At 40.9% G+C, this 16266-nt stretch overlaps 1 protein-coding gene across 2 annotated transcripts in view; it reads right to left on the reverse strand.

The window, feature by feature from the left end:
* LOC119730218 (dystrophin-like) overlaps positions 1 to 14831 on the reverse strand; it is a 74511-nt gene extending 59680 nt beyond the window's left edge. For both annotated transcript variants that reach the window (XM_038203010.1, XM_038203009.1), the window contains exons 1-9: positions 14813 to 14831; positions 7251 to 7423; positions 6282 to 6432; positions 5101 to 5276; positions 3133 to 3283; positions 2640 to 2789; positions 2199 to 2390; positions 1555 to 1783; positions 29 to 246 (exon numbers count right to left, since the gene is read on the reverse strand). In XM_038203010.1, coding sequence (XP_038058938.1) covers positions 29 to 246; positions 1555 to 1783; positions 2199 to 2390; positions 2640 to 2789; positions 3133 to 3283; positions 5101 to 5276; positions 6282 to 6432; positions 7251 to 7309 — 1326 coding nt within the window. In that variant the 5' untranslated portion in view covers positions 7310 to 7423; positions 14813 to 14831. The remainder of the gene's footprint in view (positions 1 to 28; positions 247 to 1554; positions 1784 to 2198; positions 2391 to 2639; positions 2790 to 3132; positions 3284 to 5100; positions 5277 to 6281; positions 6433 to 7250; positions 7424 to 14812) is intronic.
* Between the last annotated feature and the right edge of the window lie 1435 nt (positions 14832 to 16266).

Genomic DNA, 16266 nt, shown 5'->3' on the forward strand with positions numbered 1-16266 from the left:
AATCTAAATATTTCACTTTGGATCTTACCCTCTGTTTTGCAATCATGTCTTCCATTTCTTCCAAGTCGCCGACGGTGACCGTCTGAAGCCGCAACATCCGCTCCAGAAGCGTCAGCCAATCCCGGAGCTCCGCCACGACCTTGTCAAAGTCGGGCCACGGCGAGGCGCCCTCTGCTGGCGCAGCTGCGTCCATAGCTGACCGCTGTACCTCGGATCGCGTGGTCGTGACAGAGGTTTCTGTTATCACTACGGGGAAAACCAACAAGGAATGGGCCTTTAGTAACTGAAACAAGGCGGCCATGTTGGATTATACAGAAACACCCGAACAAAAAAATCCACCGTGCATTTCATTGCGCTCTTTACTATAAAACCCCTCAACTAAACGACCCTCATCCTTTTTTTTTGGTTGGATTACGTACGAGTGACGATGATTAATCCGCGATGACCATGAATCACATGCGATTTTGTGCGTGGTTTTCGCACATGTTCGTCAGTAGACACGCATGTAGTACATGGGTGTATTAACGCGTGACCTCATCGCGTCAGAGCGGGTTCATGAGACAACTTCCACCGTGCCTTCTTCAGAGGGGAAGTCGCAAGAACCCAACAAACAGCCACACAGGAAATCCAATTAGGAACTACCGTTGCATCATGTGGAAGGCACTATGTGTGCTGTGTACATTTTCTTTTATTTGAAAGATACATTCTGACATCAGATTTGAATCAGGATTCCTAGTTTTGCATTACAAATTGACCAACTTCAACATTGGGGCATTTATAATGATGAAAAATGAGTCATAATACGAGTTTCCTGCATGTAATAACCAGTAGACTGGCAATACGTAGCCAACAGAGGGGGCTATTTACAACTTACCATAAGCCAGCTGGGATCGTGGAGATCTAATAAAACCTAGACACGACATTTAGTGCTTTTACACGTTGTGAATTGTGTGAGCAAAACAGGCTGCATCATGCGGCCTGTGACGAAACGTTATAAGCGATGCGCGAATGTCATGTGGCTTCGAATCACGCGCATACATGCACGTACGTACCGGGTAAGCGTGCAGCCGATGATCATTGGTTGCGTGACGCGTACGGTACGAGTACTGAAATATTCAATACGCACAGCATTTTGCTCACAGACGCGATACCAACTGTCGTGTCTAGGTTTTATTATATGTCCATGGCTGGGATGAGTTTGACTGATCACTACGATAGATCTTGTGTTTCAGGAGTTGTGAATTTAATATTGGGTTTTGCTCTGAGTCTACTTAATTTCATAAGTAATGTTTACTCTCAGTACTGTGCGAGAACTTGCAAGAGAAAGTTCACAAGCTTAGTCGGGTGGGACTTGAACCCACGACCTCCTGCTTACTAGTGCAGACTTTGTGTGCATGTGTGGCGTGCAAGTACGCACGACTTATTTTGTTCTGAATGCTCACAAGCCCAGAGATTCTTCATGTCAGTGTCAGGAGATGTGTGTCCCAGTGGTCATCCCCAACTCTCACTCTTTAACTGTTGGAACCCATGGAACCCATAACTATTTTGACTGACCTGTTCTTTGCATCATTCTGCGCTGCTCGACATCAAACTCTGACGCAGGCTTGAGTCTGGAGGCTAGGTATTGTATCTTGGCCCAGTCTGAGTTGAGCTTATCCAGCTTGTCCTGTAAGGGGTCAGGGATGGCCGCACCCAGGGCGCGAGCTTCGCGTATCAGGCGGTCACCGGTGTGATTGACGCTGTCCATGTTGGCCTGACGGGCTTTTAGGGCTTGCTGCATTGTCTGTAGTAATGGCAGGACAGAACAAAGTTTTAGTCAAGTCCACCACAAGTCCACCATTAGTCTAGCAACAAGAATTGGGGATGAACAATCACAAAGGAATGTCTTTGCCGCAGTTCATTTGAATAGCTCGGTACATGACTTAGGACTGGAGGACTTGTGATGGACTTTTGCCTTGATTTCCTCCGACCAGAAATCACTTTCCCTAACAATGAATTTTTGGTGTCAAGCATCAAGTGACCTGTGAAAACCTCTCACATGGTAAATGTTAAGATTTTGAGAAAATGTCAAGTAAATCTGGTGTAAAACAAAATATTTATCAAGAAATAACATTTGTAGTAGTGGCTGCTAGAGAACATATAGAAACCAATCCTGAGAAGTACTCATGTCATCTTCAACCAGATTCTCTTCAGGGTACCTTGGGGTCCACGATAATGGAATCATCTCCATCATCCGACGTGACGGAGCCCACGGGCCCGTGCTGTGTCTTGAGGAGGTCCATGGTGGCACCCAGCCACTTGCCCAGCTCCTCCAACTCCTCCAGGAAGGACCTGGTGCTAAGGAGCCTGTCTTCCAGCTGACGGCAGTACCTTGGGAGAGCTGTGGATACCTGATGATCAAAAAAGAAATATAAATTTTTGTTTGTTAAATATTTCTGAGTATTTCAAAATTGCTGAGTCCATTTTCTTGGATCAGCTAAGCACAAATAATTTTGTAAGCACATAATATCTTTGCTTAGCATTACCAACTAAAATGTCTTAAAAATGGTGCTAGATCTCAAGGTTTTGGCTGATTTTGAAAAACTGAGATAAAGATAAAAAATTAAGCTGTACAAAAAGAACCAATCCATCTCTCGTACCTTTTGTAGTTGAGCATTGACTTCTTTGAGCTCCATGGTGATGTCCGATACCAGATTATCGCTGAGAGCGCCACTGCTGAGGAGTTCTTCACCAGACTTGTTGACATGGTTGCCGATGTCCCGTCTGGACGGCAGCTGTCTCTCTCGTTCCTGTTAACGAAAGTCCGAAAAAAATTTTAAGAAGTAGACCAACAAAAATGATGATATCCAGGAGGTGTTACAGTGACTGGCCATCTCCCAGTATTGGTTGAGGGACTTCTATCAGGCCGGTATGGGTTGAAAGCCTTCCATCAGGCCAAGGCATGTGTCTTGCAGTGATAGGTCATCTCCGGTATGGGTTGAGGGCCTTCAAACAGGCCGGTATGGGTTGAGGGTCTCCCATCAGGCCCCGGCGTTCATCCAGCAAAGACATAACACCACACGCCACATCAAACCAGACAGCCTTTGCTCACTGAGCACCCAGAGCTCTTTGTGTCAATTGTGGACAACTCACCTTGACTTTATCCAGGAGGTCTTGCACAGACTGGTCATCTCCCGGTATCGGTTGAGGGCCTTCCATCAGGCCCTGGCATTCATCCAGCCAAGACTGGAGCTCCTCAACCTCCTCCCTGTAGCCTTCCAGCTGTTCACCACCATCTTGAAACCTTCAAAGAAGAGAAGAAATCATTGATTTTACAATAAATCCAAACGTCCAGTACAACATGCTGAATATAGATTATTTTATCTTCTGAAGTTAGCAATTTAAAAGTTAAAGTATGATACCACCTAACACTCTATGTTGTTTTGCTAGTGTCGTCTTAAATACATCACCGATACGAAAACACTATGTGGCACAAAATCCTGTCAAATGCTCTAGCATTCATTAAGGTTTCTTGCTGAGCAAAAAAATATTATTATTTTATTACTATTTTCTTTATTGTTGGTAACGAAACCAAGGATTCCTAAAAAGCGCCCAAGACACTGCAGCTCCCAAGCCTGAAGATGCCAGAAGAGACACGACAAGATTGGGAAACCCCAGAAGTAGGGAAAACCCTACCTCTGACAAGAAAGGGATACCCCAGGAGTAGGGGAAAACCCCACAAGAATATATTCTGAGGAAACCAATGGAATCAGGTAGGGATCAAAAACACAATGCGCATGTGGACTCTGGCAGGAATCGAACCTGGACTGTAGAGGTGAAAGGCGAGGAAAGAACAATTGCGCCAACCTGAACTCCCCTTAATCGGCTGAAAACTAGTCACAAACAGTCACCTGGCTTTTTGTCTGATACTTTGTTGTTCCTAAAACCTAAAACCTAAAACCTAATTATAAGACCAACCTGTCAAATATGCTTCCTGTAAACACAGAATGTGTGCCACTCTGAATAAACAACTCCTTACTTACAAATATTCAGAGCCAAGAAATTGAGGCATGGATGTCTCACATACATGTATCTATTTTTTTTTTTTTCTTCTGTTATTTTCTTCTTTTTTACAAACTTGCAGTGCGCAATATTTCAAAGCTACAATTTTCATAATCATTTCTCTGATCATGAGAGATTGATTGATAGCAAGTCATTGATTAAAAAACCTCCGCAATCGCTTGCCCCTCCGTCGTCGGTAGGGTGTCAGGAATGTGTTCGTAATCAACAAAATGGTGTTTATCGGCCTCTAAATCTGTCACAGAGAAGTCAGACCGTTCCGGTGGGGAAAAGGATTCCACAGTTTCTATGGAGACACGCTGATGTAATGCTGTCTCTCCTTTCGGAAAAATGTTCAGGCATAAACAATAACTCCATTCATCATCAGTGAGTGGGCAGCAAAGCATTGAAGGTGTTTGAAAGATTCATGCAGATTTTTTTTTGCTGGAGAAAAGGATCAAGTTGATATGCTCGCAATTTTGCTTTCAGAATCCAGCGAAAAATGGAACAATGTACAAAATGAATGCAAAAATAAAACCAAAAACAAAACAAAGTTCGGGATGCTACTCTTCATTTTTCCCCTGTTAAAAAAAAACATGTACTGATAAATGAATTTTGGCTTTAGTTGAAAAAAGGATCAAGTTGATATGCTCGCAATTTTGCTTTCAGAGTCCGGTGAAAAATGGAAAAATGTACAAAATGAATGCAAAAATAAAACCAAAAACAAAACAAAATTTGGGATAACACTCTTCATTTTTCCCCTGTTAAAAAAAATGTACTGATAAATGAATTTTGGCTAATTTTGAATTTTGAATATCTGCAAAAAGATGTTTATACATTTCATTGTAGGTAGTCATGATGTGTGTATATGCTATCTGCTGTAGACCAACACTGGTGTTAGATAGTACATTCGGGAAAGTGCTCATAATTACAAACAGAAATCCGCAATTTTCATTATTTGTCAAAATCTTCTTCAGACATGCCACAACAAACCTTCAAGACTCATTTACACTTTGAAAAAAAACCTTGTGGTGTTTTTCACCAGTAGAGGGCGTTATTCACCTTTCCTTCCATGACGTGACCTCCGTGCAGACCGACCGCCACCGTGCGTTCAGCCCGTCCAGTTTGTCCTTCATCATGCCGCCGTCCGGCGTGGAGGTCTGGGCGATGATGGTCTCGCCGTTGTTGTTGAGAGAGCTGACCATGCTCTGGTGGTTGGCGATGCCTTCCTCTAGACTCTGTCATAAGGTAAAGTCATTCATAAGCCAATCGCAAGTCAAGCACAAGCCAATCATATGTGATTTCCAGTCTGTCACAAGTCAATCATAAGTCAATCATAAGCCAATTACAAGCCATTTACAAGTCAATCACAAGTCAATCATAAGTCAATCATAAGCAAATTACAAGACAATTACAAGTAAATCACATGTAAATCATACATGTAGGTCAATCACAAGTCCACCCTAAGTTAATCACAAGTCAATCACAAGTCAATCACAAGTCAATCATAAGTCAATCATAAGCAAATTACAAGACAATTACAAGTAAATCACATGTAAATCATACATGTAAGTCAATCACAAGTCCACCCTAAGTTAATCACAAGTCAATCACAAGTCAATCACAAGTTAATCACACGTCAATAGCCAGTCAATCACAAGTTAATCACAAGTCAAATCACAAGTCAATCATATGTAAATCACAAGTAAATCATATGCCAATCACAAGTCAAACTTAAGTCAATCATAAGTCAATCACAAGTCCATCACAAGTCAAATCACAAGTCCACCACAAGTCAATCACAAGTCAAATCACAAATCTATCACAGGTCATCCATTCTAAAGTCAAGTGAAAAGTTCCTCAAATGAACTCTGAAAAAAATAGGCATTCTTCGTCACTGCTTACATGTATCTCCTTTATATTGTGATTTGACTTTGCTTTGACTGGTATATTTTTGACTGAATATTATTCATAACTCCATTTCTAGATGGCCTAAGTTCACGGCGCTGCTAAGCACAAAAATTTGCTTAGCGCAAAAAAGTCTGGCTTATAACAGCAGGTTACCAGCCAAAACTCCATGTGATTTTTTTTATGCTAAGCAAACAACAGCTGAATACTAATCACGAGCAATATAAATCACATGGAGTTTTGGCTGGTAACCTGCTTTTATAAGCCAGACTTTTTTGTGCTAAGCAAACTTTTGTGCTTAGCAGCGCCGTGAAATTGGCCCCTGCAGGACTTACCAGTTGCCGGGTGCGTGCTTTGTTGATATCCAGACGGCCGGAGGAGTTGCGACAGTCTTGGATGATCTTTTCCGCTTGGTTCAGCCACTGGCCCAGGTCCCTCATGTCGCAGTGGAACTTCCTCCACTGCTCAAGGCACAACTCAAACCGTCTGCAGGACCAACCCAATAATTACACACAGTTGTCAAAAGTTTCATTTTCAGCCCCTAAAACAGACTCTTTTTTTTTAATTTTTTTTTTAGCAATATCAAAGTTATTCACTTTTGAATGAGACATTTACCAAAAAACAATGCTTAGATATTGAACATTTCTTTACAAATTTCCAATTATCTGTGGCCAAACAATAATTTGGGTGGCTCTTTTGCCTGTCAAAGACACAAAAACCAGCCAAAATAGTAGCCTTTTTGTCCAAGGGGTGCACACTGCCAAAAAGGGGGGCCTTCGGTCTCATGAAAAAGGACCCTCTTGTGGTCATGCACAGTCCCTCAGGGTGCACAGACGTGCAACAGTAACCTCACTGCCAGTCAATATGTGTATACTATTGACTGAACGTAGGGGTGCACACTGCCAAAAAGGGGGGCCTTCGGTCTCATGACATCGGACCCTCTTGTGGTCATGCACAGTCCCTCAGGGTGCATAGACGTGCACAAGTAACCTCACTGCCAGTCCATATGTGTAAACTATTGACTGAACGTAGGGGTGCACACTGCCAAAATAGGACCCTCTTGTGGTCATGCACAGTCCCTCAGGGTGCATAGACGTGCACAAGTAACCTCACTGCCAGTCCATATGTGTATACTATTGACTGAACGTAGGGGTGCACACTGCCAAAATAGGACCCTCTTGTGGTCATGCACAGTCCCTCAGGGTGCATAGACGTGCACTAGTAACTTCACTGCCGGTCAATATGTGTATACTATTGACTGAACCTAATGTTGTATTTTTATTTTAGGACTTTATCCAACTCACCCATGCCTGTCCCGATACTCTCGGTTGACCCGCTCCCAGTCTTGGCCGGCCGGTTCCATCACCTCCAGGATAGCGGTGCGCTCTCTCTCGCTGGCCGCTGCCTGCAGGTCATTCTGACGGGTCTTCAAGAGGTCAACCTGGGGTCGTAGGTCATCCAGAGCTTCTTGGATCACCTAATAAGAAGAAAAAAGAACAGAGGTTGATCGTAAGGTGTTTAAAAAGTCTGGCTAAGAAAAATAGAAAGCAGAAACAAGCATTAAGGGATCAAGTCACACACTTGACACTCTTGCAGATTGACAACCACGATTTTGACCACTGTCAAACCAACTACACAATATTACTAAGGCCAAAAAAAAAAAGTCTCCGGTTTCTGGTATGGAGCTTGCCCAAAAAGTGGTGCGGCGACGCGTTTTTTTTTTTTTTTTTACCTGATTTTTTTGCTTCAAATGTGGGCTGATGACTGCAAATGGTGCCCGACTAAACTTAGTGCAAATATATGGGAGTCCAGAGAGGCCACATAAAGCTTATTCTCGATCATAACCCCATCTAAAAACACGTTAAAATTGTGCAGCAGCAGGATTCCAGTCAAACCAGTGAGTTTGGCGGTTTTGAGACATCATCTTTTATTGAAAAAAAAACGTTTTCATTTTGCCGACGCGCATGGCTACGGCGACGCGCGCGCATACCAGAAACCGGAGACCTTTTTTTTGGGGCCTAATCTGAGGTTTTTTTCTCAACTTATATTTACTTCTATAAATTTACATCTTAATAGCTCATAATAGCAATAAAAAAAGTTCTGCAAAGCATTTTGTAAAAAAAAAACAAGTCCAATGCTCAATGTTAATAACAGTTTGTGGTAAATAAACATGTTATTACAAAATGGATATTCGGTACAGAAACAGACACACAATCTTATAAACAATCTGTAAATCTTTTTAACAGACATCCCTACAATGTTCCATCAAAGAGAGAACTCATACAAATATGACACCTCACCAAATTTTTACAAGAATATTGTAAAACAAACAAAGCAATGACCATTTCTGACTTCGAAGGGAACCCACTTTACTTCTAGCTGTAGAGAAACAAATCAAACAGGCCAGCATTGAACCCACGATCTACTGAGCCGTCCATAAGATGCTGAGCTCAATGCACAAACCATTAAAGGTCATAGCACTCCGCAAAAAACTCGTAAACTTCATGATGCTTCAAGTTAATTGAATTACACCTAAACTCAACAGCAACTTGCAATTTTCTCAACATCTTCACAACCAAAGAAGGAAAAACATTCACACGAGAAGTTGAGCTACAACTAAATTCCGTCGTCATCGAGAAACGGCACCATGTTTCCAGAGAACGGCACTATGTCTCCGATGAGTGGCAGCTCCAAAATCAGCCTACCTATACAATTTTTAACTTGTGCGTTTCCGTGTCATTACTCCATGCATTGGTAGACCGACAACAAATGCATCCTAGAATCAAGCTCGGAGCTCTGTTTGTGCACCTGATGTCAAACGTGAAGGACTTCGCTGCCCAACGCAGGTTAAGAATCGACGACCAAATTGAATTGCGGATGGGGTCTGGACTGTCAATTAACCGGCAAACTGGGCAATGGGGTTAAGTATGTGGTCGGCACATCTGGGCAAAGGCAAAGCGGTTGGCAATATTGACTGTCTGAGGCATTTGCAGAGGAGGCTGGCATACCATAATGTTGTAGATGGATCTGTCATAAGTCTGGTTACAAGTCACTCATAAGTCCAGTCATAAGTCCATCCCAAGTCCCGTCACAAGTATATCACAAGTATTTCAGAAGTTAAGGCACAAGTGAATCACAAAGCCATAACAAGATCAGTCACAAGTCCATCGCAAGTCCATCGCAAGTCCATCGCAAGTCCATCGCAAGTCCATCGCAAGTCCATCGCAAGTCCATCGCAAGTCCATCGCAAGTCCATCGCAAGTCCATCGCAAGTCCATCGCAAGTCCATCACAAGTCCATGACAAGTCCATGACAAGTCCATGACAAGTCCATGACAAGTCCATGACAAGTCCATCGCAAGTCCAGTCACAAGTCCATCACAGGTCCAGTCACAAGTCCATCACAAATCCAGTCACAAGTCCATCACAAATCCAGTCACAAGTCCATCACAAGTCCAGTCACAAGTCTATCACAAGCCCAGTCACAAGTCTATCACAAGCCCAGTCACAAGTCCCATAACAAGTCTGTAAATCTAAAGTCCTCTCACAAGTCCCTTCATAAGTAAATCACAAGTACATTCACAAGTCTGGTCGCAAGTAACATGGGATGGATAATCACAAACTTACTGACTGACTGACTGTCACTTGTAAGCCGGGCAGTGCTATCATATAGGATTACCCCATAGTGCAAATGAAAGGGCAATTTCAACCCATCCTTTTCTGAATCAATTGAATGGAATTCTGCACAGTCTGGCACCAGCTTTTATTGGCTTTTCTAGTCGTTTTAACTGCACTTTTCCTGCTTCATAGTAATTCATTCTCCACCACTCAGAACCGAGACTCCAAAAATGTACCTGCAACTCGATCAGGTATGTAACCCTTACTAAGAATCCCACCCTCCCATTAGGGGAAATCCAGTTACCTCAAGATAATATTTCAAGGAATGTTTCAAAATACATTCAGTGTGTATCTATAACTTTAAGTCTGTTCATCAGGTATACTGATGCATCATAAGGTTCAATGCCCTATAAGTGTTAATATTGGATTTCTAAACTGGCTTCGTTGAATGTCAAAAATATAATTTGACATGGAGCACCTGTCTCACTCTATTCTAATGAATCTCTCCCCCCCCCCCTTCCTGATTGCCCCCCCCCCCCAATAGAGGCAGAGTTTCATTTCTTTCATGGGTTTTGGAATGATTTACTTATTTGCTACAAATGGTTGCCTCTCTGATGCAGTTACTCTTGCTACAGAAGAGAACTTCATTCTTTTTAAAATATTTTTGGTACAAATTTTGTCCTAAAATTGCAACTATGATTTTCAAAACTGGGTTTTGCCATTAATAAAATTCAAAAGCTTGCTTGCTTGGGTAAAAAAGAACCCACTCTAGCTTAAAATCAAGACTTTTTGGGGGAGGGGGTGATTTTGCATGACAGACTAAATTAGTATTAACAATTCAAAAAAGCACGTGGTGATTCATTTAACCCCAAAAAGCCCTTTCCAAAAGCAAACTGTATTCGTTTGAAACCTGAGGCACAAGAAGATCAAAACAAAGACAGGTAGTTTATCTTCAAACTTTTACTACATTTTTTCTTCGAAGTTTTCTATTTTTCTTTCGTTTTTACTTATGGAATTGTTCATTTTCATCTAACTAAAAGGGATGTATTCAATTTACTACCTTTCATTTTTATTTTCCCTTACCTAGGTTGTATCAATTATTTGACATGATCTGTCCATTTTTGCCACATTAGATTGAAAACAAAATGTGTCTCAATGTGTCTTGGAGCACAATCATTTAACGTTCACTGTCAGTGTTTCTCTACTTTTATTTGACTGGAAGCGAAGCAATGTGGCCCAACTATTGCTGAGACAGAGGCAGGTGTGCATCATCTTCAGTTGACAGTGAGGATATTATTTTTTTCAAACTACGGAAGAGGAAGGTCACCTTCTATGATGAATAACGATTTAAACTTGGCTATATTTCAACAGACGGAGTTTTTCAATGGCTTGGTCAGATAGTGACATAAATGGGCCACTGAAACTATTTGTGATCCGACACCACAGAATGAGATTGCAAGTCGGAAATTGCCATTTTGTTGTGCAGTGGGGCAAAGCCAAAATTTGAAGGGGTAGTCGATTTTTGTTTCCAGGTGAATCTTGATCTGTAAAGCCTCTTCTACCTTTCTCCAATTTTTTGTTCTGTCAAACATCTTAAAGACCTAGTCTCATCCCGTTTTATGAGTTGACTGTTCATTCACTGTAAAACACATGCAGGATTTTTAAATGCCATTTTCCCGAGCATCAATTTTACAACTTCAAGTGAGTTGGTGTTCTACATCACCGTTACTGAACTCAGTACCCTAAACGTTACATACCATTGGAAAGCTCTGGTTCTGCTGAATCCAAATAAATAAACATCTCAATTTTTAAAAACCCAGACTTGAAGCTGAACTTGTGATGACAGGCCACATTTTATCAGTACAGGGAAACAAATTAAATTTGTGAATGTTGAATCACAGCCTTTAAAATCACACCATTATTTATTACATTTGTTGACATTTTAATATCGGCTTTCCCTTCACAGGTGTACGGAACAAGACCTGATATTAACATTCACATCTTCCACTGCAAAAATTCAATCGAAAAATATGTTTACGGCAAGTAGCACATTGCAGAAATAAGAAAAGCAATAGTTATACAGATCATTATGGGAGTCTCAAGTGTTTTTTATTTCTGCGGAACTGTCAAGACTAGAATGGCGTTATTGATCCCGACGCGAGCTGACAGCCAGGTTTTTTTTGTTGGGGAAACGGAGAGAGCAGGGTCTGACAATAGGGCAGCTGGCCGTCTCAATTCTCAATGGGTTTCTCGTCGGTTTGTCCGAGATGCTGAGATGATGTGTAAGGCTCATAGAAGATGGTGATTCATTTGGCTCGGGCCGCGTAGATGTTTACAGCATGCTTCTCAAGTTTGGAATGCACGTGCGAATATTTTCAGCAATGGTCTTTTCGCCGGTCTCTTTCTTGATATGTTGCTAGGCATTAGGCTTGGACGATATTTCAATAGGCCTAAAACCTTATTGTGACAATTTTTTTGGATACCGAGCTTTACCAAATGATGATGTTAAAATACTGAATTATCAAAAACTTGGTACGAAATTTCTTTACCTCAATATCTCTCTAAAATGTGGCCAGAAATGTGCAAAAGACCTTAACAAAAACACGCTGGCTAGATGCACACTGCCGTGTTTTATTTTGATGTCATAATATTCTGCCCTGAAAAGTACCCAGCAGTATACCGAATACCACGATATTTTTTGATAATATACCTCGGACCCTCAAAGTCACAATTAAAAAAAGAGAGGAATGTTTAAGGTTCTGTTTTTGCAAGTTACATACCGTATTTCAGTGTTTAAATCCAGTACAACACACAACTGCTTGTTCTCTATCACTAAATTGTTCTCTACATATTCACAGATATTGTCAACATTCAAATTAAAGACAACTCACAATTTTGCTTAAAGGGAATATACAACATTTGCAAACAACGAAAAATAAAACTATCAAGTTTTTGCGAAATACCTTAACAGGATGTTGGTAAATGACAGTCTAAAGCATCCTGTAAAATTATGGCACCTGGTATACTGTCATTTTCAAGAAAAGTGGTATTTTTGTATCAATTTCCAACGCTGATCGGCCGATCAGCGTTGGAAACAACTGGCTTTTTATCAAATACTGGCCCCAATTGACCATTGCACTTGTTTGCAATCGATTACAAACCTATAAACGGGTACGAGCCAGCTAGACTGGTTCCCTGACCTTACAATTCCCCCAATGTATGTAAACTGCTCTGTTTCTTCTTATATGGAGTCAGGGAACCAGACTACAGGAAAATGATCGTTTTTCTTGGTTTTTATAGCATTTTCGAACCCAAAACCTCCAAAAAGTTAGTGTAACTATATTTGCTTTATATTTCCGACCCCCCAATTCCACCCATTTCTGAAAATTACAGCAAAAGCAAATGATGTATATTCCCTTTAATTAGAACTGTATTTGCAATAAAATAATGCAGCACGAATAAAAAATCCTCAATTTTGCAAACTTCAATCACTTAAGGAATATACAACATTTGCTTTTGCTGCAATTTTCAAAAATAAATGGATTTGGAGGGTTAGTATGTTATAGCAAATATTGTTAAACTGACTTGTTTCAGGTTCTGGGACTGGAGATGCTGGAAAATCTAAGAAAACCAACCATGTTCTTGTAGTCTGGTTCCCTGACCCCACTTAAGATGAGACGTTGCAATTTATAGACTTAGGGGAATTGTAAGGTCAGAGAATCAGTCTAACAGACTTGTACCCCTTCACAGATGTGTTATCAATTGCAAAGAAAATGCAGAATAACTAAATATGAAAACTTAGGAGCACTTTTTGAAGAAAAAAACAGTGTTCTCCAACGATGGTCGGCCGACCAGTGTTGGAAAAATACAAGTTTTCTTGAAAATTTCAGCACACCAGGAGCCAAGATTTTACAGGATGCTTTACATGTATACTGTCATTCACTAACAATCAAGTAAGATATTTTGTTATAATTTGATACTTTTGTTTTTTGATGTTGGCAAATGTTGTATCTTCCCTTTAAAACTAACAAACTCTTTGGATGAAAACATGCAGACTGAATATGAGTGTATCATCTTGACTCCTTCAAATTATCATCTACAAAGTCATTTGTGTATCGTACTCCATCTCCAAATAAGACCTTGGAGCGTACATGGAGACATCTGTAAGTGCCATTTATAAGCTATCGGCACTCAGACGCCGATCAATGTGCAGCCAGAGATACATTTTTAAGAGTGTGTACTAACGGACCCACTCATCTGGAGTATGTCTACAAACACACAGTACATTAATTCAATGTAAACGTTACATTAATATCATTGCTGAAGTATCCGCATCTTGAGAAAATTTCATCTGCTGGTCATTATTAAGACCTGGGGCTGATTTCATTGAAATGCTCAAAACAAACTTTTGCTAAGTGTGGAAAATATTTGCTTAGCAGAAACGGGTTTAGAACCTAGTGTATAAAATACTATAAACTGCTCGGCTGTTTCTTGCTAAGCACATGAGGCCGTGTCCGAATATATTGGCAACGTCTAGAAATTACACACGCGACTATAGACCCCTGTGTTGATTCTAGCATTAGCCAAGTATTTCAAGCGTGGCCATAAATTTACAGAGCATTAATATTTTCTACTCTTTGAATTCAATACTGGGTTTTGCCCTGCACCGACTAATTTTTAGCTGCGTTAGTCCGTTCTAGTTAGTAACAAATGTTGACATTGTCTTATTGCTCCTACATATTTTGACCAATTTCAACCAAACGTTGTCAAAAGTATCAGGAGCCCAACCCCTACATGTCACATGACCAACCTGGGGTCAAAGGTCATCATGGGGTCACTGGGGTAAAAAAACCTGATGTTTTTACTCAAAACACTACTCCTTCCAGAAATTGCATGGCACAATCACGTGACTCATGCATGAACACGAATTCGTTGGCCACAGCTTCCGAGATATATCCGATCGAGCTTGGTTTTTTTTTTATATACACTGTGTATGTATACTCAGCATTGTCCCGTGTTATTGTGAGAAAAATTAACAAACTGCTCGGTGATTGTGAGAAAAATTCACAAATTTACAAAAAATTGAAAAAAAAGAACAACAACAATACTGGATTTACATCACCCGACGCAAATTCCATCTTGTGAACTAGCTCTTTTGAAGTTTGTCAAGACAACGAGAACAAATTCTGGCTGTTCAGCAAGAACTGATGGCCGTTGAACCAAACAGATATACATGTACTTCAACTCACGTGAAATTCTCCAGCAACATCCAAAGACTTGGTGTATTTTTGGTATCAATCTGGCTCAAATCACTTGTAATCAGATCTCTAACTCACAATACGAATGCAATGAGATGTTGTATTCAATGAATAACACACATACGTTGTACATGCAGGTTTCTCTCCGTACACGCATAAAATACAGTTTCATATCAAGGACAACTCATCTTCATGCAGTAAGGGTACCATCACTTCTTTGTCTGCAGAACAAAAGGCATATTCTTCTCTTCATGAGGGGGTCATAAAGTAGTGGCCTTCAAAATGAAGGGGCACTTATGATGAAATATGTGTGGGAATGGGTATACATGAACGATGTTGCCATAGTAACAGCATTGTATCTCACCTGGCTGACTAAAACTAAAATAGAGTCACTTGGATTGGTTCGCGTCATTCCGTTTGAGAAAGCGGTATCTTTTAATGAAGAGAAATGACTGTCTGCAGGCAATCGCGAGGTAATTATGAAAAGAGACGCCGCTAATTCGATCACCGTGGCTAATTGGAGACACTCGAGCCGGGGATAGGGGTATTGGATATTAAATAAGGCATGGGTCGCTGAAAGACAAAACGCAGGATTTGGGGAACTGAGACGATGGCTCAATTGACTTCTGACATGCTCGGCAGTGATACGATCCGGTTGGCTTGGCTGGGTTATATTTGGTCGTTAATGAGGTCAACTTTAGTCTTCTGTTTCTGGGTTTGATGTACAGCATTGGTGAACCCTAGGTGTGGACCCCGAGTGAGATTAAGAGAAAATGAAAAATTCTCGAAATAGTTGAATCGGCAGACAGTTTGAAGGTTGCCAATAGGGCTGTGCATCAGAATCCGGTACCCGACCGCTGATGTCAGAAACCGTTTCAAGATCCTGGGATGGGGTACCCATAACCAACGCTACAAAAGATTTAGTAACTTCTCAGACAATGAAAAAGAAAGGTTTTGAATGCCATATTGTGGGAAATTTTCAAACTGAAAACCAGGCTACATTGAAAACCAAAACAGATTTCACGTTTATGTGCATTTTAACACGCGACAGATGACACTCACAAAAGTTGTGCAGATTACACCGTAAAGCTATTAAGCCGTTGAGACAACCTACGGGATTTGAATTTTGAGTTGTTTTTTTTTTCTATGGGTACCTGTGCTTTGCTTCAGTTGGGTACCAGGTTCCCATACTATCCATAAATGCAGACCGCGAGGGCCTCAGAGCAATGTAGAGTCAATGGTGTATGTTTATATTTGCCTAAATTTAAGGAACCTTAAAATGCCAAGTTCTTTCTTTTTTATCAACTTTCATAGGTAAACCACCTTTAACCCTAACTCCCTAGGCCTTTTTGCTAGGATGTAGCCTCGATCCTGCAAAATCCTCCATCATTTCCCTGAATATGGTCTGTAGAGAGTGACCACTGTCTAAATCCTGCAAATTTCTG

This window comes from Patiria miniata, unplaced genomic scaffold (assembly GCF_015706575.1).
Source record: "Patiria miniata isolate m_02_andy unplaced genomic scaffold, ASM1570657v1 HiC_scaffold_22, whole genome shotgun sequence".
Taxonomy (NCBI): Eukaryota; Metazoa; Echinodermata; class Asteroidea; order Valvatida; family Asterinidae; genus Patiria; species Patiria miniata.